At 61.4% G+C, this 24021-nt stretch overlaps 3 protein-coding genes across 9 annotated transcripts; 1 reads left to right on the forward strand and 2 right to left on the reverse strand.

The window, feature by feature from the left end:
• Positions 1–388: 388 nt before the first annotated feature.
• On the reverse strand, positions 389–12083 carry ZNF865 (zinc finger protein 865). 4 transcript variants are annotated; one of them, XR_011248487.1, is made up of 4 exons: positions 11810–11894; positions 1792–5645; positions 1401–1619; positions 389–1289 (listed from the first exon to the last, which is right to left on the reverse strand). XR_011248487.1 is itself a non-coding variant. In XM_069549449.1 (2 exons), the coding sequence occupies exon 2, from the start codon at positions 5617–5619 to the stop codon at positions 2476–2478; it is 3144 nt and encodes a 1047-aa protein (XP_069405550.1). In that variant the 5' UTR covers positions 5620–5645; positions 11810–12083; the 3' UTR covers positions 614–2475. The 4 variants fall into 4 exon arrangements, 1 of the variants encoding a protein (XP_069405550.1); XR_011248488.1 differs by having other exon boundaries at positions 393–832; positions 1194–1289; positions 1401–5645; XR_011248486.1 differs by having other exon boundaries at positions 391–1289; positions 1401–5645.
• A 1507-nt stretch (positions 12084–13590) lies between these two features.
• ZNF524 (zinc finger protein 524) lies at positions 13591–17138 on the reverse strand. Of its 4 annotated transcripts, none has more exons than XM_069549456.1 (2): positions 16900–17138; positions 13591–14655 (listed from the first exon to the last, which is right to left on the reverse strand). In XM_069549456.1, exon 2 carries the CDS (start codon positions 14614–14616, stop codon positions 13819–13821), a length of 798 nt encoding a protein of 265 aa, XP_069405557.1. In that variant the 5' UTR covers positions 14617–14655; positions 16900–17138; the 3' UTR covers positions 13591–13818. The 4 variants fall into 4 exon arrangements, with proteins under 4 accessions (XP_069405557.1, XP_069405555.1, XP_069405556.1 ...); XM_069549454.1 differs by having other exon boundaries at positions 16662–17031; XM_069549455.1 differs by having other exon boundaries at positions 16701–17012.
• FIZ1 (FLT3 interacting zinc finger 1) lies at positions 16164–23218 on the forward strand. Its single transcript, XM_069549451.1, has 3 exons — positions 16164–17219; positions 18892–19243; positions 20980–23218. The coding sequence occupies exons 1-3, from the start codon at positions 16996–16998 to the stop codon at positions 22132–22134; spliced, it is 1731 nt and encodes a 576-aa protein (XP_069405552.1). The 5' UTR covers positions 16164–16995; the 3' UTR covers positions 22135–23218.
• Positions 23219–24021: the final 803 nt, after the last annotated feature.

The following is a 24021-nucleotide window of genomic DNA, read 5'->3' on the forward strand; positions in this document are numbered from 1 at the left end:
GGAATCTGAACGCTTCATCATCACTACTCTTGAAGACCAAGCCAACAACAGTCGCACAGGTTGGGGCCCTGCCCTCTTCACTCTCCAGGCTGTGGCCACCTGGACCCATCCTTTGGAAACACAGATTTCCTACCTTGTCACCAACCCCCAGCTCCTTGTGGCCACGAGGAGGGATCCCAAACGTGAGTGCCTATAGGGTCTTCATGATAATGTGAGTGAGGAAGGTGGTGGGGTTTCAAGGAGAAACACCAGGACCAGTGAGGTGAAATGGGACCACTGACACGTGGGATGCGATGGTGCTTCAGCAGTTTGGAGAATACATGCCACGTCCAAAGAGAGCAAGGACTACTCGGCCCTGGGGGAAAGCAGACCACGTTGCTAGATCTTCCAAATTTTTCAAAAGTTGCATTAGTTTATATTATGTGAACTCGCTCTCTTTTTTTAATGTGGCTGCATTGGGTCTTAGTGTGTATGTAGGATCTAGTTCCCCGACCAGGGATTGATCCCCGGCCCCTCTGCACTGGGAGCTCTGAATCTTAACCACTGGACCACCAGGCAGGTCCCCATATGTAAAATCGTTTCATGTTCAAAGTTTGGCAGCCAAGTCTTTTTTTTTTTTTTTCCTCCCATGGGCTAAACTGGAAGTCTCAGCGGCTCAGATCCAGCGGTTGCCAGCCTCCAACCCCTGCCTCCAAGGTCATCCGAGCTCCGCTGTTTGGGATTCATGGCTCTTCAGGAGCCAGTCCCCGACCCTCGGCGTCTCTGGCCACACCAATCTATTCAAAGTTGGCTGGAACAGCTGGGTTGACTTGGACACGCTTTAACCCTCCACCTGGAATTCAATGCCTGCATTACCTGGCAAGCTTCCGCGGTCCTGTCATGCTTTGGATGTCCTGCTCCTCCTGGGAGCCTGGTTAGCCCCTCCAGTCTGATGCGGAGAGTGTGCCATGCTCTCAACCCCCGGGGAGACTCCACGTCCTCTACAGCATGCAGCGTCCATGTGACTCACTTTGAGTCCCACACCGGGTCTGTCACCTGCTGGGTCTCCGGCATTAGAGCAAGGTGGCCACACTGGCTTCCTGCCCTCTCGTGAGTCAAACTGGACTCACCCAGGCAGTGACCCCTGACCTGACTTGGTCTCCAGGTTTCAGTCCTGAGGCACCCGGGACTGTAGGTCCAGGGCTACTATGAACCTGCTAAGTATCCCTGGAGCCTTTCTTCTCTGGGACCTCAGCATCCTCTTCTGAAAGTGGGCTAAGTCAGCCTCGCAGGGCATATATTTCACTGCTCTGAGGACCAAAATGAGGACAAAAATGAAAGGGCTTCTGATGCTCCACTAAGTCACCCTGGAGGGAGACATCCTATAAGTGGGCTATATAATAAACAGAGCCCCAGCTCACCAGCTCTCTTCCGGCTCATTTGAGGGCCAGGAACGTGTCCACTTCGTGTTTCCCCGTGCTAAGTCATTCAGTCATGTCCAACTTTTGCAGCCCCGTGGACTCCAGCCTGCCGGCTCCTGTCCATGGAATTGTCCAGGCAAGAATACAGGAGTGGGTTGCCATTCCCTCCTCCAGGGGGTCTCCCTGACCCAGGGGTCGAAACCGTGTTTCTTACGACTCCTGCAATGGCAAGCATGTTCTTCCCCACTGGCGCCAATGTTTCCCCAGTGTCCATCAAAGGACTGGGCAGATGGGCCCTGGGGAAATGTTGGCCGTGGAATAAACAAACCACAAAAGCATTCTGAAGGAGACGGGGTCCAGGTACCTGGTCGGTTCCTGAGCCATGACTTACCTGTCTTGTTCTGTGCACGCTCCACTGGGAGACCAGAGCCTGGACATGGTGAAGCCTTGGTGACTACCAGCTGAATGAGGAAAAGCAGAGAGAGGCAGGGCGAGGCAGAAGGTGTTGGGAACTCACCATCCCAGGAAGCCAGTTCTCAGCCTTCCGTTTGTCAGCATTCAACCCCCTCCCCTGGGACGAAAGAAGGGACTCCAGCGGCCCTGTTGATAAGATTTATTCTTCTCCGCTCTGTACAAGCCGCGTCTGCCCCCCCGCCCCCCACCCCCACAAACCAAGAGCACCCAGGCCCCCACCCCGTGCCCTCCCGAACCGCTCGCGCTCCGCTGTCCGGCCAGCTTGCTGGGGAAGGGGGAGAGGCCGTCCAGACCCGGCACGACCCAGCTCACTGCGGGGCTGAAGGCTGCTGGGGCGGGGGGCTGGAGAGGGGTACACATCAGGGGTGGACGGAGGGTCGAGTTCAGTGTCTGATAGGAGGAGGAGAGGGCCAGGGAGGTCCAGGTGGAGAGAGGCAGGCTAGGGTCTGCACGACATGGGCCTTGGGAGAGGAGGCTAGTCTGTCTTAAATTCGGAAGGATGATGGATGGGAGGGCCGGAAGGAGGAGGTCTGCGCCCCCGAGGGGCGAGTCCCGGAGGGGACGTGTGATGGGAGTGGCGATGGGGAGGCACACTCCCGGGTCAGGCGTCCTTCCCGGGCAACGGGCCGGGCCCCGCTCCCGGCCCCGCCAGGCCCTCAGCTTTGTGCGCCAGGCGGTGTTTCTTGAGGCCGTATGTGTTGGCGAACCCCTCGCCGCAGGAGGAGCAGCGGAAAGGCCGGCCGCCCTGGTGGGCCGCCAGGTGCTTCCGGAAGTAGCCGGGATCCTTGAAGGCCTTGAGGCAGGCGGGACAGCGGAGCTCGGGCCGCGGAGGCTCGTGCGCGCGCTGATGGCGCAGCACGGAGCTCAGGTAGAAGAAGCCCTTACCGCAGTGCTCGCAGCGATAGGCGCGCTCGCCAAGGTGAAGCCGCTGGTGCTCCAGCAGGTTGGAGCGGTAGCGGAAGGTCTTGCCGCAGGCGCCGCAGCGCAGGGGCCGTGCCACGGCGTGCAGCCGCCGGTGCTCCGCCAGGCTGGACGACTGCGCGAAGCGCTTGGCGCACACGCCGCACTTGAAGGCGCGCTCGCCCGTGTGCACCACGCGGTGCTGCCGCAGGTACCAGGAGCGCAGGAAGCCGCGGCCGCACACGCCGCAGCGGTAGGGCCGCTGCTCCGTGTGGCAGCGCTGGTGGCGCATGAGCAGGGCCGCCTCCCAGAAGCGCTTGCCGCACACCGGGCAGCGGAAGCCGCGCTTCTGCCGGTGGCTGCGCCGGTGCAGCAGCAGGTCGTAGGCGCCCGCGAAGCTCTGGCCGCACAGGCCGCAGCCCAGGGTCCGGCGCACCAGGTGCACATACTTGTGGGTCACCAGGCCCAAGAAGTGCTTGAAGCTCTGGCCGCAGGTGGCACAGCTGAAGCGCTCGGGGCCCGCGCTGGCGCCCCCGCCGCCCCCGGCCGCCGCGGACCCGCTCGCGTCCTCGCCCCCGGACACCCCGGCCAGCGCCGCCACGGCCGCCCCCACCTCCCCAGCCAGCCCGTTGTCCAGCACGGTGGCCGCGTCGGTGCCGCCGGAGCCCTCCGGGGGCTGGGCGCCGCCGGGCGTGGGCGGCAGCAGGCGCTCAGGGGCCGCCTGGTGCACCAGCTTGTGCCACATGAGGTTCTCGATGAAGCCAAAGGTCTTGCCGCAGGCGTCGCAGCCGTAGGGCTTCTCGGCCATGTGCGCCTCCTTGTGGCTCATGACGTGGAAGAGATCCGGGAAGTGCTCGCCGCAGTCCGAGCAGGCATAGCTGAGCCCGTCTGCGGCGGCCCCAGACGCGGCTGAGCCGCTCGGGCCGGCCGCCCCAGCAGCACCCTGGGCGGCGGGGAGGCCGGCGGCCCCGGCCAGGGCGCAGGGCAGCTGGAGCCGGTGCACCTGGCGGTGGCGCGTGAGGCTCTGCGGGTAGCCAAAGACCTTGCCGCAGAGCTCGCACTTGTAGGGCCGCTCGCGGGTGTGCACCACGTGGTGCTTGCTCAGGTGGAAGGACTCGCGGAAGCGCTTCCCACACACCGGGCACTGGTGTGGCTTCTCGCCCGTGTGGATCCGCTCGTGCCGCTTCAGGGTCTCGCGGCGCCCGAAGCCGCGCCCGCAAATGCCGCAGCAGAACGTCTTGCCGGGTGCAACGGCGCCAGAGCCCCCGGCCCCGCCGGGGCCGGCCCCGCCGAGCAGCAGCGGGTGGGCGCCCAGCAGCGGGACGGGTACGGCGCCGTACACCACCGCCGCGGCCGCAGCCGCGGCCGCCTTCTCGCCGTCGGAGGCGGGCGGGTCCGGAGGCAGCAGGTAGGGCCCCGGCGGGAAAGCGGGCGCAGGCGGCGCGCCGGGGGCCGCCGCGTCCTTGGGCGCGTCGGGGGCGGCGGGCGGGCCGTGCGCCGCCTTGTGGCGCAGCAGGCTCTGCGGCGCCGAGTAGGACTTGCCGCACAGCTCGCAGGGGTAGGCGGGCCGCGGCCCGGGCGCGCCCGCGTGCGCCGCCTGGTGCTTGAGCAAGTAGGCGGCGTCGCGGAAGGCCTTGCCACACACGCCGCACGGCAGGCGCAGCAGGTCGGCAGAGTGCGTCTTCACGTGGCGTTTGAGGCTCTCGCGGCGGTTGAAGCTCTTGCTGCACACGGAGCACGAGAAGGGCTTCTCGCCCGTGTGGATGATCTGGTGCTGGTGCAGGTGGCTGGGCTTCTTGAACACCTTCCAGCACAGCGTGCAGGCGAACGGCCCATCACTGCCCCCCGCCGTCGCCGCCGCCGCCGCCGCCGTCCCCGCCGGAGGGGCCACCCCCACGCCTGTGCCCGCGGGGGCTGCGCTGCCGTCGGTGGGCGCGGCCGGGGGCCCCGGGGGTGCCGAGGAGGGTGCGGCGGGCGCGGGCAGGCCCAGCGGCGGGAGCGGAGGCGGCGCCGGGGCGCCTGCGGCCGGCGGCACGTCCTTGTGGCAGCGGCGGTGGCGGATGAGGCTGGACACGTGGTTGTAGGTGCGGCCGCAGACGCCGCACTCGTAGGGCCGCTCGCCCGAGTGCACCAGCATGTGCTGCACCAGGTGCGAGGACTGCTTGAAGGACTTCTGGCACACGCCGCACGGGAAGCGCCGCTCCATCAGGTACTTGAGCCGCCGGAAGTAGCCTTTGTCGTCCTTGGCTGCGTCGCAGGCTGCTGCTCCCGCCGCTGGACCCGGCGGCGCCTGCGAGGCAGCGGGGAGTGGCCCGGGGGTCCCTGGGGGCGCGGCCAGCCCCGGCGCGGCCCCCAGCCCGGAGGCCGGCCCCCCACGCTTCAGGTTCCCAAACAGGTGCTGGTGGCCCGAGAGGTCCACGATGCCCCACTGCGGGGCAGGGAAGGCCGCGTCGAAGATCGGGGGCGGCGGCGCCCCGAAGGCGGGGGGCAGCGGCGGGTCGGGCTTCTTGGCCTGGGAGGACGACGACGAGGACGAGGAGGAGGACGAGGACGAGGAGGACGACGAGGAGGGGGCCTCGGCCTTGGGCTTGAAGCTGGCCTGGGGCGGGTAGTCATACTGCGGCGGCGGTGGTTGCGGCGGCGGCTGCGGCGGGGGCCCCGGCGCGCAGGGCAGCGCGGCTACTGCCTTGGCGTGCTCCCCATACAGCTCCATGGGCTCGAAGCGCTGGTGGTTGAGGAACTCCAGGAAGTCGAAGGGGTAACTTTGGAAGTGGACCCCGTCCTCGCCCCCCAGGCCGCCGCTCCCGCCGCCCCCGGCACCGCTGCCCGCTGGGTTGGCCTCCATCCTGGGCGGCGGGGAGACGGGGGACCCTGCAGAGAGGAGAGCGGGGCTCAGGAGGCAGGACCGCGTGGGGTCCCCCAGCTGCGGGCAGTGGAAGAGCCCCAGGCACCAGCCGGGACCCCCACTATCCGTCCTCGCCTGTCGGTCCCTCTGTTCTTCCCCGGCACCGAGCGGTCTTCCCCCGGGCTCCGCTGGCAGGCTGACCTCTCCCACTCGGCCTGCCGCCTCCTGCCCGCGTCCTCTGGGGCCCTCGTCTCCCCTCTCCTCCAGAGATTCCCCCTCTCTCTTCTTCCCGCGGTTCCCACACATCTCCATCCATCCCCAACACCAGCACGCCTTGTTCTCAGACTCTGGTCTCAGGCCCCTGTGCAAACACTTTCAGGCCTCCAGGCTGGGTCTCCCAGGCCCTCTGCTCTGTAGCCCCCACCACCACACACGCACTAGCCCACGCCCTGTGCTCCCAAACCCCTCACATTCTGCCTTTGCCAAAAGACAAGAACAGTTTCTATCAGAATGATTAAGAGGGTGGCCATGATGCCCTGCTAGCCTCTCACTGTGTGACCCTGGACAAGTTCCCGAACCTCTCTGTGCCTGAACCTTCCCATGTACACGTGGAGGTGACAAAGCATGTCCCTGTCTCCCAGGGCTGATGCGAGGACCCGACAAACTAAGGTGGGTCGGGTGGACACTTGGGGCCCTCTGGAGGGGATTCTCGTCCTCACAGTAAACGCTGGGCGGGGGTGGGGGTGGGGTGGGTGGAGCTGGGACGAAGGCCATGTGAGTAGTTCCTGCACTACCAGGTAGGAGGGAGACGCTGCCGGCCTGAGAGGAAAAACACGCTACAGTAGGAAACATGCCGGGCCAGGATTTTAGCCCCATCCCCGTCTGACCTATGCTTGTAAAGGGGGCGCTGACCCCTAGAAGGAGGGGGACTTAGGGGGCTGGCTGGCAGAGCTCGCTGGCCCAGTCCCTGGAGCTACCTGTACCTTCACGGGCATCATGCGTCTGGGAGGAGCCTGGTGGCAGGTGGTCCAGGAGCGGGGGTTCCCGCCCTCGCTCCTGGGGGCAACTTCCGCCCTCTCCACCCAGCAGTCATTCTCTAAGCACCTTTCTAGGACCTCTCCTTCCAGACTGCAGCTGGCCAGCGTCTGTCTGCCCCAACCCCCAGTGTCCCCTGCAATCGATCTCGGCCTGACACCCACCAGGGGCCCTGGGAAACGCCTCCACTGAGCGGGTGGAGCGCCACGGGGAGAAGGGCCCGCCCGGTCAGGCGTGCTTCTTAGCCACCGTCCCCCCTCCGCTGGGGCCTGGGGCCCTGCGGCCAGCCCACCCCAGTGGTCAGTGGGCCCATCCGCAGCCACCTGCCCGTCTGGCTGCCTCTGTTCCCAGACAGGTGAAAAGTGAGTGCCTCCCCGACCCCTGCCCGGAGGTCAGTATTTTTAGCCTCCAGCTCCGGGTGTCCCTGGGTGCGATTCAGCAGCCCATGCCCTTCACACTCGGCTGGTTAATCTGATCTCCGGAAGGAGCAAAGGCGTGGCCGGGTGCTGGTGGAAGCCTGTGGGCAAAGCCGAGTCCAGGAGGCAGTGCTGGAGTGGGCTGGGGAGGGGACAGCGGGGAGGCACGTGGAGGGGGCGGGGCCAGGGCGGGGTCCCATGATGAAGCCCCGCCCCACCCCAAGCGCACACCGAAGGCTGCGGGGTGTTCCCCCAGGCCAGCACCCTTGGAATCCCCGCCATGACGTGCACATACGGGTGGTTCCCTGAGGAGGAAGGCGAGGGTGGAACGGAGGGGGGGGGGCAGGAGCCTTACTTTGGGGGCACTCTCTGGGTTATGAGGGGCATTTCTACAGGGGCTGGGTGGGAAGGGGGGGGTTACCTTCCTGAACACATGGAGCGGTGAGGCGGTGCGGCTGCTCCCTCCTGCCTGGACCCTCGTCCCCAGACTTCACGCCCCCTGCCCTAACCCCCTTGAGGTCTCTGCTCCGGGTCGATGTCGCCTCCAGGAGAGGGGACGTGCGTCCCTCATCCTGCCACACTTTTTTCACCAAAGCCACTGCTGCCAACATACTGCTCTTATTTCCTCGTGCTGTCTCTTTACTGTCGGGTCTCCTCACCTAAGAGAGCTAAGACTTGGCCTGTGTCTTACCACTGGGTGCCCAGCGCCTGGCACAGGGTGGCTACTCGGTAAGTTATTTGCTGAAATGTGGGAGTTAAACAGCACCCTCCCTCATCACCAGTGGGAAATCAGATGGACAAAAATGGAAAAGTAACAAGAGTTAGGAGATGCAGCTAAAGCTGGGCTTAGAGGCAAACTTATAGCTGTTGGTGTCTACTGATATAAATTTGTTGAATAAAGGGAATCAACTGTGCTGACCAGAACTTCCGGGGGGTGCGGTGCGGGGGGGTGGGGGGTGTGCGGGGGGGTGGGGGGTGTGTGGGGGGGTGGTCGGCATTTAGCAGAGATGGAGCTGATATTGTCAAGGTGTGCCCAGGAGGATGAGTTCTGGTGGGAATGATGTCATGAAGAGGGCCTCCAGGGCAGGTGAGATGCCGAAGGACTTCGGCTGAGAGATGCAGGCGGTGGGACTGAAGGACAAAACTGACCCAGCTCACAACTATTTTCACTGGGAAAGGAGCCACATTTCTTGTCTCTGGGGAACTGAGTCTTAAACTGCTTTCTAAGGGGAAATGTATGGTGGATTTCACGCAGAGTGGCCTGAGGGGGTAGCCCCTCCCAAGGGGCAGGAGTCCCACAGCAACCGCAGTCACAGTCCTAATAACAACTCGTGTTTACTGTCTGACGGGTTTCACGTGGAACATCACCCCATGCCTCCTAACATCCTGTACATCACTGGATCCACTGCACAAGGAAGGAAATGGAGAAGTTGGAGGGGTCATTTCCCCAAGGAGGGGAAAGCAAGTGTTGGATTCCAGGCCCCTGATGCCCACACCTGTGGGCCATGCTGGTGCAATAAAGCTGCCTTGTGATGAGATTCTCGTCTGTAATGACAATAACAGTGACACACAGTAACGGGGAGCCCTGAGTGAGTGCTTCCTACATGGGAAGTACCCTTTTAAAGCCTTCATATGTGTTGACTCAATGAGTCTTCCCAATAACCCTAGAAGATGGTTCAGATTATTAACTCCATTTTACAGAGGAAGAGACTGAGGGCCCGAGAGGTCAATTAATTTCCTAAAGTCATACCACCAAGTGGCAGGGCCAGGAATCGCAGGACAGCGGTGAGGTTCAAGAGGACATGCTGTTATCTTCACAACATGCTGTCTTTATTTTTTTCTATTTTTGTGGTAACACCTCATGGCTTGCAAGATCTTAGTTCCCTGATCAGGGATGGAACCTGGTCCCTCTGCAGTGAAAGCATGGGGTACTAACTACTAGACCACCAAGGAATTTCCACGCTGTCTTTCAATACTTCTCTCTCCAAAATAAAATTTGTAAAAAGCCTTCACTCCACTTTGTACTGGAAATACACTCTGCCCATTCACTCTGCCTCCACACAACCCCAGGACTAGCCACTGGCATTTACTCAATGCTACCAAAACTGCACTGTGTGTTTCATATGCCTGTTTCAATCAAACTCACAACAGACGGGCAAGATAAGCATTAGTGGGGCTTCCCTGGTGGTCCAGTGGTTAAGAATTTGCCTTGCAATGCAGGGGAAGTGGGTTCAATCCCTGGTTGGGGAATGAAGATCCCACATGCCACAACTACTGAGCCCCCGCAACACAACTAAGACCCGACTGAGCCAAATAAATACAAAAAAAGGAAAAAGATAAGCTTTATTATCGTTCTTACTTAGTAAACAGGAAGACTAAGACCGAACCATGTCATTGTTGCTCCTCTGCTCAAAACCTGCAGTGACATCTCAGAGGAGGTCAGTGACCTCCGCAGCCCCAGCTGCCTCCTGGCAGCTCTGGCCACATGCTGGCTCCATCGCTGTCCCAGGGCCTTTGCACAGGCTGTTGCTTCTGCCTGGAAGGCTGGGACTCCCATACACACGGTTCTCTCACCCCCTCATCTCCTTCACGTCTTTGCTCAGACGCTGTCTTCTCAACCAGGTGCTCCAAGACCACTGTAACCTGTCACCCAGAGCAACATTCCTGCTCACCCCAGCCTCCTCCGCTTCTCTCCTTTCCAGTGCATGCATACGTGTGTTTGCGACCCTACGGACTGCAGTCCACAGGGCTCCATGGGGATTCTCCAGGCATGGATACTGGAGTGGGTTGCCATGCCCTCCAGTCAGTACCACCACCGTATGTTCTATTTGTTGCTGGACTGCCCCTCCCAGAGGTGGGCTCCAAGCAGGCAAGATTTGGCATCTGACTTGTTCACTGGTCTAGCTCCAGCACTTAGAACAGGGCCTGTCTCGACAAATGTGTTAAATGAGTGAATGAATGAGGCCTGGAAATAGGGAGTGGTCTGCTCAGAGATATGAAGGCTAGTGCAAGCCAGGGTTCATGCTCTTAACCATTTCACTCCCGGGGGAGGGGAGCAATAAGGAGCCCCCCTTCCGCCCGGGGGACTGCAGCTGTCCAGGAGAGGAGTCTACACACAGATCTAACTTCTCCGTGCTGGGGGGACAGGGATCTCTTGAAAGAGCCCTTCCTGTCACTTCCTCTGACACTGCGGCCCTGCTATGCTCTTACCCTGCTGCATTTCTTTCACCCAAACATCTATATTTTGCTTTTTAATTGTCTGCCCCAGAGCTGGCATATGCACTCCACGAGGACAGGGCTTTTTGTCTGTTCTGTTCTCTGCTGCATCCCCAGTGTGTAGCAGGTGTTCATTAAACAGTTGTTGAACAAAGGAAAAGAAGGGAACAAATGAAGGATGCTCTGGGCTCCGCAGAGCTGACCAAGGCCAGGTGACTGATCACAACGCCCCCACCGCTGAGGCCCTGTGAGAACACACTGTCTCCCCTCTCATCCTCCCTTCCACTTCTCTGCTCCAACCTCACCACCTCCCCTGCTGCCCCTCCCATCAGCATGCTCACAGCCACCTCAGGGCCTCTGCCTGGAACAATTCACCCAGACCTTTCCGTGGAGAGGTTGCCTGTGCTAATTCAGGTTTCACCTCTGAAGTAGCTCATAAGGCTCTCGGAAAAACCCCAGAAAACAGCACCGATCTTGTTTACTTGCTTTTGATCTGTCTCAACCAGACTGTAAAGACCCACAAAACAAAGACTGTATGGCTCTCTGTCCTTCACGCTGTACACCCTGGACCTGGAACAGCAAGTGCATATTCGTTCAGTGGAGAGTGAACGAATGCATGTCCAAGGGAAGAGGCGGCCGAAGCTGGGTCTTCCTTGGGGAGTCCAGGAGGGGCGTGGGGAGAAGCTGCAGGTGAGGATGCGAGCTGTTAGGGCCAGGGGCAGAGGAGCTTTCCGAGGGGAAAGCCTCACGTGGGGTGCCGTTCCCTGGGAGGACCCCAGACAGGCGCTGACCCCGAGGAGGGCGGGGTTGGGGGGGTTTCAGGGGAGCCTGGGGCTAAACCGGCAGCTATTCCTACCTGAACGGGGGGAGGGTGTGAATGTGAGAGCACAACTCTAGGGGGAGCTGTTTATGGAAAGGAGGGTGAGGGTGTCGGTCATCGAAAGCAATATTCTCAAGGGGGATTATTGCGGGGAAGGGCGGGGAGAAACGGAAAGAAGGTATTTGGGGCCGCTGATCAGAATGCAATGTATTTTTACAGTAACGAAGGGGGCGTTGGGGGGGGGGGTTAGGAGCTTTGGGGGCTGTTGTGCGTGGACAGAGAAAATAGGGGTCTGCTATAAAACACTAATACCACACTCTTGCGAAGCAACCTACAGGAATACCAAAGGGAGGGTTCACGGACAGCTGCTCTGCACGGGGACGGGCAATGCCGATGGCATTTTGGGGGCTGTCCTTCAGGAAGCAAAGGCGGGGGGGCTGTGTAGAAAGGGAACCTATGAGAAAGCCTTAGTGGGGGGCCCTGGCAGCAGCTGAGGGATCGCCACGAATGAGAGCGCTCTGGTAGCTGTCCTGCACGGGGGGCGGTAATGGGGCGCTATCCGGAGTAGTCTTCTGGGGGCCCCCCAACGAGGGCCGGGCGCGAGAAACACTGATAGGAACGCTCTGGGAACCAAGGCGGGCCAGGGCGGGACCCCCCGCCCACGCTGCCCCCGGGCCCCCGGGCCCCGCGCCCCGTCACTCACCGGCGCCGGGGTCTCCGCCGGGAGGAGGCTGAGGAGGCGGAGGAGGCGCCGCCGCTCCGGGGAGACCCGAGGGCCCGACCGGAAGTGCCGCCCCCTCCCCCTCCCCGGCAGCCCCGCGCCGCCCGCCTGCCCGCCCGTCCGGAAGCGGAAATCGCGCCCGTCTCCGAGGCGCCGGCGTGGAGGAGCGGAAAGGGGAGGCGGCGGCGGAGACCGGGAAGGAGAAGTGCGCCTGCGCGCTGGCTCGGGGGCCGCAAGAACAGGGGGAAGCCGGCCCCGCTTCCGGTGGGCGATCGGAGCGCAGTGCGCCTGCCCCTTCCTAGGGCACCGCCCACACGCCCCGGGCCCCTCATTTAAGCCACGCCCCTTATGCAAAATAACGCCTAAGCCCCGCCCCAGCCCCGACGACTCCTCTTTCGGAGCTTATTTAGCATAGCCCCCGCCCACCGCCTCAGAACCCACCCTCGTCTACCCAGCCCTGGAAGTCCGCCCGGTACTTCCCAGTCTCAAAGGCCCCCACCCTCAGGAAGCCCACTTTTCCCTGGTAACCCCCGCCTCTCGGAGCTTCTGGGGCCGAGCCACGCCCCTGAGCGTGAGCCCCGCCTTTTCCGCTATCAGTATTTAAGCCCCCGCCTCTCTCACCGCTTTCACGTTGAATTGTTTCGCACTTCCAAAGCATTTCCCTAAGTCAGGGGGTCTGAAAGTGTGGTTTGAATACCTGCAGCGGCGGCGCCACCGGAAATTCGTTAGAAATGTAAATTCCCAGTCCCCTACCCCAGATTCCCTGAATCACAGACCCTGGGGGTAGAGCCTAGGGACCTGCGTTTTAAAACACCCTTCAGGTGATTCTGACGCAGGCTGCAGTTTCGAACCACACAGCTTTACCACATTTTACACGGCCCCTCTCGTGTACTCGCTCTAAACCTCGCCTCTAACTCAGCCCCACCTCAAGCAGCTAAGCCCGAGTCTCTCCAGCCCTTCCTCCTAAGCTCTGCTTTCCTCATGGACTCTCCTTCGGTACTCCTCTCTTAAGGACCCTCTTCTCTCCCCTTGGTCTGCACAGCAGTTATATCCACCGCTCGGCATCCTCACAGTTCAAGTCCTACCTGTCCCAACACTTTGCTCTCCTGCAGTTTCCCCTTGAAGCCCCTCCCGTCGGATAAACCATCTATCCATTCCTTCTAAAGGCTCTCAATTTCTGCCCGCCCACTTGCTTAAGCCCCTCCCCGTCCTCAGCCCCCTTATCCTAGGCCCCGCCCACGGCCGTCACCGAACTGTGCAACGTCCTGAGATCTGCCGGTCCAGGTCACTCCTTATCTAGTTGCTGCTGCTGCTGCTAAGTCGCTTCAGTCGTGTCCGACTCTGTGCGGCCCCATAGACAGCAGCCCACCAGGCTCCCCCGTCCCTGGGATTCTCCAGGCAAGAACACTGGAGTGGTCAGTACAGCACGCAACTGTTAATTCCATTGTGTCTCTGCAAACAGCTCCAGAACGAAAAGATGGGCCAAAGTGGTGGCTGGTTAGAATGGAATCTGGTTAGAATGACGCGGGGAACGGGGACTCGGGGTCACGTTTGCACGGAAGGTTCTATGTTTTACTTGAGTGGACATTTAAGGGGAATGCTTTGGGGTCCGCTGAAGATGGGAGCGGCGTCAGAGGCTTCTCCCAACCCATTCTTTAGCGCCAAGCTAATGAAGCACGTGGCTTGGGGTGGTGCAGCGGCGGAAGGACACTGGAAGGGAGAAGGGGGCCAGCCCTGGGACCCTGAGGGAACGCACACCAGTGGGCAGTAGGCAGAGATTTATTTCCACAGTCCCTGCCTCCACAGGCCTGTCAGTCTGGGGGAGGGTGGTAGAAGGCAGCAGGGTCCAGAAGTTGAGGTCTGCACCCTCAGCCCACTCCCACAACGGGAAGACCACCAGACAAGGTGTCCCGGCCTCGCTGCCCAGGCCCCGCACCCGCGGCACGCCCAGCTCTAAACCTGGCCCAGGGAGCGGTAGCCGGGGGTGTGGGTCAGGCCAGCTCCTTCCCCTCCAGCTCTTCCTCGTCGTCATCGGCCCCTGCCGTGGCCGGGATACCGTCGTCGTCCCACTGCGCTTCAGGCTCTGGGTCCGGAGGACACAGAGGTGCCTCCATGGCTTCGGGGTGCTTGCGTTTGGCGTGGCGCCGGAGCGTGTTGGTCTCCATGAAGCGCAGCCGGCACACCGGGCACTGGTAGGGGCGCTCGCCGGAGTGGACGCGGTGGTGGTGGGCCAGCTCGCCCGCCTCTCGGAAACGGCGCGGGCAGAGCGGGCAGCGGAAGGGCCGCAGGCCCGCATGGATGTTGCAGTGCCGCCGCAGGTGGCTGGACCGCTTGAAGGTCTTGCCGCAATCCTTGCACTCGTGCGGCTTCAGCTCTGAGTGTGAGATGCTGTGACGCTCCAGGTCGGAGAGGTAGGGGAAGGCCCGAAGGCACACCGGGCAGAAGTGCGGGGCCTTCTTAGGGCCGGGGCCGGAGCTCTCGGGCCCCCCGGCCACTGACCCTTCGGAGACCGTGTAGGGCACACCCTGATCGTCGATCAGCAGGAGGTCACTGCTATCTCCACTGCCCACCGGGGCGCTCACCCCCTGTGCCAGGGGGGGCTCCTGCTCTGACTTGGCGGGGCGGCCCCGCTTGCGCGGGAGGGAGGCCTTGAGCGTCCGGTGGGAGGAGGTGGCCCCCCCAAGACTTCGGCCTCTGCGGCCCCGGGGAACAGGAGGAGGTAAGGCCAGAGGTTTCTCTTCTTCCTCAGGCAAAGGCGAAGGCCACGGGTCTGGGCTGGGGGTGTCCATTGAGCAGTGGGGGGCTTGGGTCTGGGCACTGGAGCCGGGCTAAGAGGAGAGAGGGGCAGCTGTCAATGCAGGGTGGTCTGGAATAGCCCTAGTCCCCCAGACAACTTCCTGGGTTCCAGTCTGTCGACCAGGGCATGGCCGACATCCGCTGAACGCGCAATTAAAGCCAAGCTAGTGGGTAAAATAGCAGGATAATTCTGTACCAGTCGCTAAACACCTGAGCCCCACAGGCGTCTCCAGACCTAACTCCTCAACCAGCAAAAATAAAGAAAACTCTTCCTGGGAGGACAGAGTCCAACTGAGGGTGCAGGCCAGTATTGGAGCCTCAGAACAGAGAGAAGAGCCAGCGAGGCCTCAGAAATGTTTTATCTCTCTTCCTGACGAGGTGAGTTGTGGATGAGGATGTATGTCAGAGCTGTTAAGAACCTGGGCTCTGGAGCCAGAGGTTTGATCAGAGCTCTGGAGCTCAGATTCCTGAGCCTGTCACTCACTCTCTGTGTGGTGGCCTTGGGCAAGGCACTCACCTGTTTGAGCAGCAGCTAAGCCTTTGCAAAACAGGGTATTTACACCTACTCGCACACACGTGCCATGAGGATAATATAGGCAAAGTGCTCAGTACACAAAGGGCTTCCCTGGTGGCTCAGACAGTAAAGAATCTGCCTGCAATGCAGAGGAACCGAGCGCCATCCCTGGGTAGGGAAGATCCCCTGGTGAAGGGAATGGCAACCCACTCCAGTGTTCTTGCCTGTAGAATCCCACGGACCCAGGAGCCTGACGGGCAACAGTCCATGGGGTCGCAAGAGTCGGACAGGACTGAATGAGTAACACTTTTATACACAGAGGTCCTTAGACAATATTAGCTCTTATCATGGCTTGCAACTAAGCTTTACACCAACCCTCTGAATAAAGGTATATAACCTCCTTTTTGCAAATTTGGAAAACGAAGGCACAAGTTGCAAACTCCCTCTGCTGGTAAGCGGCTGGGTCAGGACTTGATCTCAGGGACCCTTGTGTCTCAGGGAGTGATGAGAAATGGGCCCAAGGGACCTCATGAGGTCCCTTAGCCCTGCGTTTGAATCCAGCTCTGCTGTTAACTAGCAAGTGGCCTTGCCTCTCCGAGCGAGTTCCCACCTCGGTAAAGTGGACATAGCAGGGTTGCCGGTTGTAATAAGCACCAAACCATCTACCATCAGCACCACCACCAGGGCCTGGGACAAGGGAACTAGAGTGTACTAAAGTGAAGGGCGAGAAACACATTAGAGCAGGCACCCAGAGTGAGACCCACAGAAGGGCAGCCACTTCTCCGTGACCACACGGCTCCCTCTGTTGGGGGGGGGGGTGCCTAGGCCAGAACCCGGGTCTCTAGAACAGGGCCTAGACCCTCGCCCTCCTCCACCCCTGGCGCAGGCGCGCGCTCGGCCGGCGGCCCCGACCGCGCGGGGCGGGCCCTGCGGGGGCGGCGGCCAATGAGCGGCGCCGAGCCGCGGACTGCTAGGCCGAGCCAGGAAGGGGGTCTGCGCGCGCGCGCGGCCAGGCGGGCCGGCTCGGCGGGGCGCGAGGTCGGCGCGCGCGCCTCGGCGGTCGCGCGAGCCGGAGCAGGTGGGGGGCGCGCTCCAGGCGCGCACGGCCCCGGGCCTCCCCTAGCCCGCTCCCGTCCCCCAACCCGGGCCCCCCGCCTTTCGGGTACCTCATTTGCATGCCGCCTGGACTCGCGAGTGTGCGCGCGCGGGGGCGCGAGGCCGGGGTGCGGGAGGGGTGGGGGAGAGGGGGACCCTGCCTCCCGGCGGCGCGCGCGCGGCCCCACCCCTCGGAGTGGACGCCCCGCCCTCGGCGCCCCCGCCCGGCCCGGCTCGGCCCGCGGGGAACAAAGGGCACGCGCTGGGTACTAAGGGCCGGTCACGTCCCCGTAGGCCGGCCGCTCCTGCGCACCCGCCGCTCTCGCTGGCCCCGAGCGGGAAAAAATTACCGCACCAACACATCCTATAAACAGAAATATCGTCCTCCCACAAAGGACCCAGCCGGGTGACCCAATCAAAGAAAAGTACCAAAAGGAGAAGCGGGAAAATGGCGGCGGGTTCCCGTACTTAACATGGCGCCCGATGGGCTTCAAAGCCCACTGGAAGACTAAAGCACAAGATGGAGCCTGCTCTTTCCTCCTGTCTCTGTCGCAGGCGGCGAACTTCAATGTCTGTTTTTTCCTGTAGCAACTCGACGTCCTACCCAGGAGAAGCCTGAGGCTGCGACGAGGGAATCAAATCTGCCCTCATCTTTGTTAACACCCACCAGCGTCGACAACGCCGGAATGAGGCCGCGCGCTCGTAGCTTGTTGCCCTTAGTCTGTATGGCGCCGAGGGTCGCCCTAAGCCCCGCCCCTTCCTCATGCCCTCACTCAAGATGGCGCCGCCCTGGCTTCTCTACCCTCCAGCAGCTGGGAAAGGGACGGGAAAGAGGGAGAAGGGAGGGCGGCGGGGAGGAGAGAAGCCAAGAAGGCGGGAGGAAGGGGGAGTGTGGGGGAGAAGGGAGCCGAGGCGGAAGTCGAGGGGCCCCCCAGGTGGAAGTGACGCTACCCCCGCTGCCCAAAATGTCGGCGCCCAGAGGGAGGTGTAAGTAATTAAAGAGGAAAGCCGATTGACTTTCCCGGCCTCCCGGGGCCGCCTCAGGGCTCCAGAAACCCCGCTCCGAGCGAGCAAGGTGGACTCGCCGGGCCGCGGGCCCAGCCAGACCTGCCCCTGCCCCGGGCTCCCGGGCCCGCACCTCTCAGGGACAGGGGGGAGGGGCACAAAAGGCCGGCTCTCGGGGCCTGGGTCCCCGAACGGACTGGGGAGGGGGGCCAGCCCCGCGGGCGACTGGGTGGGGAGGAGGCGGGGCTTAGCGGCGCCGGGGCGGAGCGATGGCTACGAGGAGGCTGAGTGGGCGTGGCTTCGCGAGTGGGCGGGACTGTGGTCGAAGTGGGAGGGGCTTGGGCAAGGGGCGAGGTTTTACGAAGGGGCGTGGCTCCGGGAGACTGGTAGGCGGGCCCTAGGTTGAAGGGTCCCTACTGGGGCTGAGTGGGGAAAAGGGTTCATTGTGGATGTGGGAGGAGCTAGGAGAAGGGGTGGAGTTTGTCTAGGGATGAAGCTTTCAGAAAGTGATGGGCATAGTGGAGGGGGGTGGGGTTTAAGCGTGTAATTTGGGGGCGTCTTTAGTGGAAAGTCCGTGGTGGAAATTGGGATTCCCTGGTTGCTAAGACGGTAAGCGTCTGCTCGCAATGCGAGAGACATGGGTTCGATTCCTGGGTCGGGAAGATCCCCTGGAGAAGGAAATAGCAACCCACTCCAGTACTCTTGCCTAAAAAATTCCATGGATGGAGGAGCCTGGTGGGCTACAGTCCATAGGGTCGCAAAGAGTCGGACACGACTGAGCGACTTCACTTCGCTTTAGTGGAAATAGCAGGTCTTTATAACTGCAGGTGAAATGACTTAGAGAAGATGTGGATGGCGTCAGAGAGGAATGGCTGAGGTGGCAAGAGAGGGAGAGTGATGGGGCCTTGGAAAGAAAGGGGTTTACCTAAAGCCTGAGCTTAAGGAAAAAGTGAGCGGGATTTAGGAGGTGGATCTTGGAGAAGAGATAGGGACTTCAAGAGGAAGCTCGGAGGAATTTAGCAGACATCATTTAATCAAAACAGCTTAGCTGTTGTCTTTGCTGTGCGGTCAGTAAGCACTTGGCGCGTGTGGCCACAATTTTGTTTAGTCCTCACCACCTCCTGAGGTAGGTCCTCCTAGTACCCCATTTTGTGGATGGAAATAGAATCGGTTGGTTTTCTCAAGGATAGTCATGGTCACCCTGGAAGGTTGATTCATATGCCCTTAACCCAAAATCTTTGTTCTTTCATTGGCTAAGAATGTCAGCCTTCCTCTGAAGATGACTTTCATCTTCAAAGAAGAGAGGGGGTGGCTTTCAGAAATACAACAGGCTTCAGGAACAAGGAGACTTTGGAAGGAGTAGGTGGGGCCTGAGTGCGAGTGGGCAGGGCTTAACCACAGTGGGTGGGGCTTGGAGCAGGGTGGGAGTCCAGCTTAAAAGTGATTGGGAAGATAGGCAAATAAGTGGTGGGGGTCCAAGGAGAGTGGGAGGGGTTTTAAGAGCGGTGGGCGTGGCCTTTGACAGATGGGCGTGACTTAGGTAATTGGCAGGATTTCTAGGGACAAGGGGCAGGTCTCTGAGTCCAAGGAGCCTAACTGGGGAGGCTGATGGGGAGGTGACTCCCTCACCCCGCTCCATGTCTCCCTGCTCCAGAGAGAGCCCCCACCCGCCACTGCCCTTGCACCGCGCCGCCATGGATGATGCGCCGCTGCCAGCGCCCCCGCTCCCCGCCCGGGCCCCGGCCCCGGCTCCGCCCGCTGCTGCCCCCCGCGTCCCGTTTCACTGCAGTGAGTGTGGCAAGAGCTTTCGCTACCGCTCGGATCTGCGGCGCCACTTCGCTCGGCACACTGCGCTCAAACCCCACGCGTGTCCGCGCTGTGGCAAGGGCTTCAAGCACAGCTTCAACCTGGCCAACCACCTGCGCTCGCACACCGGCGAGCGACCCTACCGCTGCTCCGCCTGCCCCAAGGGGTTCCGAGACTCCACCGGCCTGCTGCATCACCAGGTGAGTCCTGCAGGCCGGCCCTAGGCTGGCCTCGCTGTGCTGGACTTGCCCTTGGAGTCCCGGAGACCCACTGTGGGCAATAGCAGACAGCTGGCCCCTGAGAAAATTCCTCCCTCCCTCCCCATCGAAGCATCCTGACCAGTGAAAGCATGAGGTGTTTCTCTTTGAGTCACCACCCAACCCAGGAACTAAAACATTCACAGTAAATTTGCCCCTTCCCTGTCTTGTGCTTCTGCTCATATGCCAGCATCTGCAACTTTGTGTTCATCTTCCCGTACAGTTTTTAAAGATAGATTTATGTACTTAATTCCTTTACTCAGCAATTATTTATCAACTGATTTCCCAGTTCCCAACCCCGGGGCTACCAGGATGAAACCAATAAAGTCCGTGCCTCCGGAGAACTTATATTCCATTGAAAGTTGTCCATAGCCAGGTAGACAGTCAGCAAATTCACATGCGAGGGTGATCTAGAAAGGAAGAGATTTGGGAAAGGAAGTTAAAACAGCAATAGCACTATTAACCATCTGCTATGAAGGAGGAAAGGGGGAAAGCTCTGGGCTACCAGTTCAGTTCGTTCAGTCGCTCAGTCGTGTCCGACTCCTTGCGACCCCATGAATTGCAGCACCCCGTGAATTGCAGCACGCCAGGCCTCCCTGTCCATCACCATCTCCTGGAGTTCACTCAGACTCCCGTCCATCGAGTCCGTGACACCATCCAGCCATCTCATCCTCAGTTGCGTCCCCTTCTCCTCCTGCCCCCAATCCCTCCCAGCATCAGAGTCTTTTCCAGTGAGTCAGCTCTTCGCATGAGGTGGCCAAAGTACTGGAGCTTCAGCTTTAGCATCATTCCTTCCAAAGAAATCCCAGGGTTGATCTCCTTCAGAATGGACTGGTTGGATCTCCTTGCAGTCCAAGGGACCCTCAAGAGTCTTCTCCAACAGCACATTTCAAAAGCATCAATTCTTCAGCGCTCAGCCTTCTTCACACAGTCCAACTCTCACATCCATACATGACCACAGGAAAAACCATAGCCTTGACTAGACGGACCTTAGTCAGCAAAGTAATGTCTCTGCTTTTGAATATGCTATCTAGGTTGGTCATAACTTTTCTTCCAAGGAGTAAGTGTCTTTTAATTTCATGGCTGCATTCACCATCTGCAGTGATTTTGGAGCCCCCAAAAATAAAGTCTGCCACTGTTTCCACTGTTTGCCCATCTATTTCCCATGAAGTAATGGGACCGGATGCCATGATCTTCCTTTTCTGAATGTTGAGCTTTAAGCCAACTTTTTCACTCTCCTCTTTCACTTTCATCAAGAGGCTTTTTAGCTCCTCTTCACTTTCTGCCATAAGGGTGGTGTTATCTGCATATCTGAGGTTATTGATATTTCTCCCGGCAATCTTGATTCCGGGAAGCTTGTGCTTCTTCCAGTCCAGTGGCTGCCAGACAAGGTAGGAAAGTCAAGGCAAGGTGATGCTCCGGCTGAGACCTGAGGGAAAAGCAGGAATTCGCCTTGGGAACAGCATAACAGGAAAAGGGAACAGCCAGTCCTGAGGCTGGAGGGACCAAAAGAATGCGGACAATGGCCGGACGCAGAGAATGAGGAGAGGGTCGCAGCTAGATCCTGGCCCGGTGGACCTGGCCGGAGGCTTCCCCCGCGTCCCTCCGGGAGGCCAAGACTCTGTCCCCGGGGCCAGACTCTCAGCCCTGACGCCAGGCTCTCCCTCCTGCCCTTGCAGGTCGTCCACACTGGTGAGAAGCCGTACTGCTGCCTCGTCTGTGAGCTCCGCTTCTCCTCGCGCTCCAGCCTGGGCCGCCACCTCAAGCGCCAGCATCGTGGGGCGCTCCCGTCCCCGCTGCAGCCCGGCCCAGGCCTGCCCGCCCTGAGCGCGCCCTGCTCCGTCTGCTGCAACGTGGGGCCCTGCTCGGTGTGCGGGGGCGCGGGGGCGGGCGGGGCCGGCGCCAGCGGCGAGGGTCCAGAGGGGGCAGGCGCCGGCGCTGGGGGCTGGGGGCTGGCCGAGGCCGCGGCGGCCTCCCTGCCCCCGTTCGCTTGCGGCGCGTGCGCGCGGCGCTTCGACCAAGGCCGTGAGCTGGCGGCCCATTGGGCGGCGCACACCGACGTGAAGCCCTTCAAGTGCCCGCGCTGCGAGCGCGACTTCAACGCGCCCGCGCTGCTGGAGCGGCACAAGCTGACCCACGATCTGCAGGGCCCCGGCGCGCCCCCGGCGCAGGCCTGGGCCCCCGGGGCCGCGGGCGAGGGCGGCGAGGCTCAGCCAGCCTGGGACGGCGGGCTGCTCCTGGGCCGCGCCGGGGGCGGCGTGCCTGAGCTGGGGGTGCTGCTCCCCGAGGGCGGCGGCGAGGCGCCCGCGGAGCCGTCGGAAGACACGCTGTACCAGTGCGACTGCGGGACCTTCTTCGCGTCGGCGGCGGCGCTGGCCAGCCACCTGGAGGCGCACTCGGGCGCCGCGGCCTACGGCTGCGGCCACTGCGGGGCGCTGTACGCGGCGCTGGCGGCCCTGGAGGAGCACCGGCGCGCCAGCCACGGCGCGGGCGCGGGCGCGGAGGCGGCGGCGGCGTCCGCCCGCGAGGGGGCGTCCCCGTCCGAGGAGCCCGCGTCTGCCTCGGGCCGCGGCAAGAAGATCTTCGGCTGCTCCGAGTGCGAGAAGCTGTTCCGCTCGCCGCGCGACCTGGAGCGGCACGTGCTGGTGCACACGGGCGAGAAGCCGTTCCCGTGCCTGGAGTGCGGCAAGTTCTTCCGTCACGAGTGCTACCTCAAGCGCCACCGGCTGCTGCACGGCGCCGAGCGGCCCTTCCCCTGCCACGTCTGCGGCAAAGGCTTCATCACGCTCAGCAACCTCTCCAGACACCTGAAGCTGCACCGGGGCATGGACTGACGCGGCCCGGCCGTGCGCCCCGCCATCCAACCTCCCCTCCCCGGCGGGCAACTCAGGCCTCGGGCCCCGGGAACCTAGGGACCACGAGGGAGGCTCCCCACTGGCCCTCCAGAGCCAGGCACAAGCCCGGGGAAGAGGGGACCCTGGCTGGAGGGCAGGGGACCACCCAGCGCCTGCACGGGCCCCTCAGCTGGTGGGCGGCAAGACTAACCTCGAGGGTCCCGGATCTATGGAGAGACTCCTAACCTCGAGGCCCCTGGATCACGTGCTGAGCACCCCAAAGTCAGTCGGCCTCTAAGATGTGGGGACCTGGGGATGACAAAGGGGTCTCCACAAGTCCTCCTCCTCTTGGGGGCCCTAATAATAAAAAATGGGCACCCCTTCCCCACCCCAGGGAAGACTGCCCCTCTTCCTAAGAGCCATCATTCCAACCACCTAGATCTAGAGAATGGGGGGAACCATGTCCCCGGATTTCCCTGGATCCCCCCGCAAATGCTACCCACCAGGAATCACTGGTGCCCCCAGATAACAGATATAGCCGGAATCTGCCTCCTTCCCTGTCACTTATACCCTGTGTGGAAAGAGGACCAGGGTAGTTGCCCGGTCTCGCTCCCCTACTACGGAATGGATGGACCCTAATGATCTTTCCCGCCCCTCAAAACTTAGAATAGGCTGGTTCAGAATCCGACACCCCCCGCCCCCTGTAGGATGGACTGATCGGGATGCACGTAGACTCCACCCCCTGTCCGCTGGAATGGGCGGGTGCGGGTTGCTGCCTGCACCCCACTCCTTAGAGCGAATAGGGCAGACATTCCTCCCCTCCCTCCAGCGTGGGGGCCGGTCAGCGTCATCCCCTGCTCTGTGAGCTCAAGAGTGGGGCGTGGGGTTCACCGGGGTGCCCCTCTCGCTCTGCGGTAGCACCTGTCAGTCTTTCCATCTCCGTCAGTTTGTCTCCGTATTCTTCCCAGCGCCAAGGGGAAGGGGGGTTTGGCTGGGGAAGTGTCCCCTGTGAGCCTTGACCTCGCCCCCTCGCCCCACTCCCCAGCTCCTCCTGGACCCCAATAAACGCTGTCCTTTCAGCTGCTCCCGTCTCATGTCCTGATCCTTGGTTTTTAGGGACGTGGGGGCTTCTCCCTCCCTGAGTTACAGCAGGGAGACAGACAAAGACAGAGCTTTCCTTTCGCCGGAGACATTTCGAGTCCTCCAATCCCTCAGAGACTGCCTACCACCTCGTGGCATGTGAGAATCTTAATTTTTCCCATCAGGGATCGAACCCGTGTCCCCTACACTGGGCGCGTGGAGGCTTAACCACTGGACTGCCAGGGAAGTCCCAGTGTATGACCCTTTTAATGTCAGGGATGGTTTAGATCTCATCCGAGTGGAACCCTGCCTCTGAAAAGCAAAATCCACCCCCAACGGACGGACATGCCCCCTGGGACCAGACACACGCTTTAGAAACCCTCAATCCCACAGGACACGCCCCCTAAACACCTAAAGGCCCCGCCCCTTAGGTGCTGTCTCCCAGGCAACCAAATTTGTCCCTGAGCGTCCTTCCCCTAGATTAGGATCCGCCCTTCTGAGAGCGAGCAGACTTTCCACACTGTCTTCTACACACTAGATTGTATTCCTATGCTGAGTGCCAGGCACTGTAATTCCCCCTGGGGATCCAGCAGAGAACAAAATTACTCCCTGAGAAAACAAAAGGCTGGGCTGTGTCACCTTAGGAGGAGTGGTCTGGTGTGGGGGGGGGGGGGAGGCGGTGCTTCTCTGCAGAGGTGACACCTGATCTGAGACCAGAGGGTGAGGAGGGGCCCGCCAAGTGGACAGCTGGGCCAGCCCAGGAGGGGAGGGGCCGGTGAGAGGAGGTGGAGAGGTGAGCAGGAGCCC

Source organism: Ovis canadensis, chromosome 14, assembly GCF_042477335.2.
Source record: "Ovis canadensis isolate MfBH-ARS-UI-01 breed Bighorn chromosome 14, ARS-UI_OviCan_v2, whole genome shotgun sequence".
NCBI lineage: Eukaryota > Metazoa > Chordata > Mammalia > Artiodactyla > Bovidae > Ovis > Ovis canadensis.

What these genes read in the sequence shown, in the direction of transcription:
- ZNF865 (XM_069549449.1), bottom strand. Translation starts at nt 5,619, where the DNA reads ATGGAGGCCAACCCAGCGGGCAGCGGTGCCGGGGGCGGCGGGAGCGGC.
- ZNF524 (XM_069549456.1), bottom strand. Translation starts at nt 14,616, where the DNA reads ATGGACACCCCCAGCCCAGACCCGTGGCCTTCGCCTTTGCCTGAGGAA.
- FIZ1 (XM_069549451.1), top strand. Translation starts at nt 16,996, where the DNA reads ATGCCCTCACTCAAGATGGCGCCGCCCTGGCTTCTCTACCCTCCAGCA. An exon ending in GTCGGCGCCCAGAGGGAGGT is followed by an intron (nt 17,220 to 18,891) that starts GTAAGTAATTAA and finishes TCCCTGCTCCAG; the next exon opens with AGAGAGCCCCCACCCGCCAC. An exon ending in CCGGCCTGCTGCATCACCAG is followed by an intron (nt 19,244 to 20,979) that starts GTGAGTCCTGCA and finishes CTGCCCTTGCAG; the next exon opens with GTCGTCCACACTGGTGAGAA.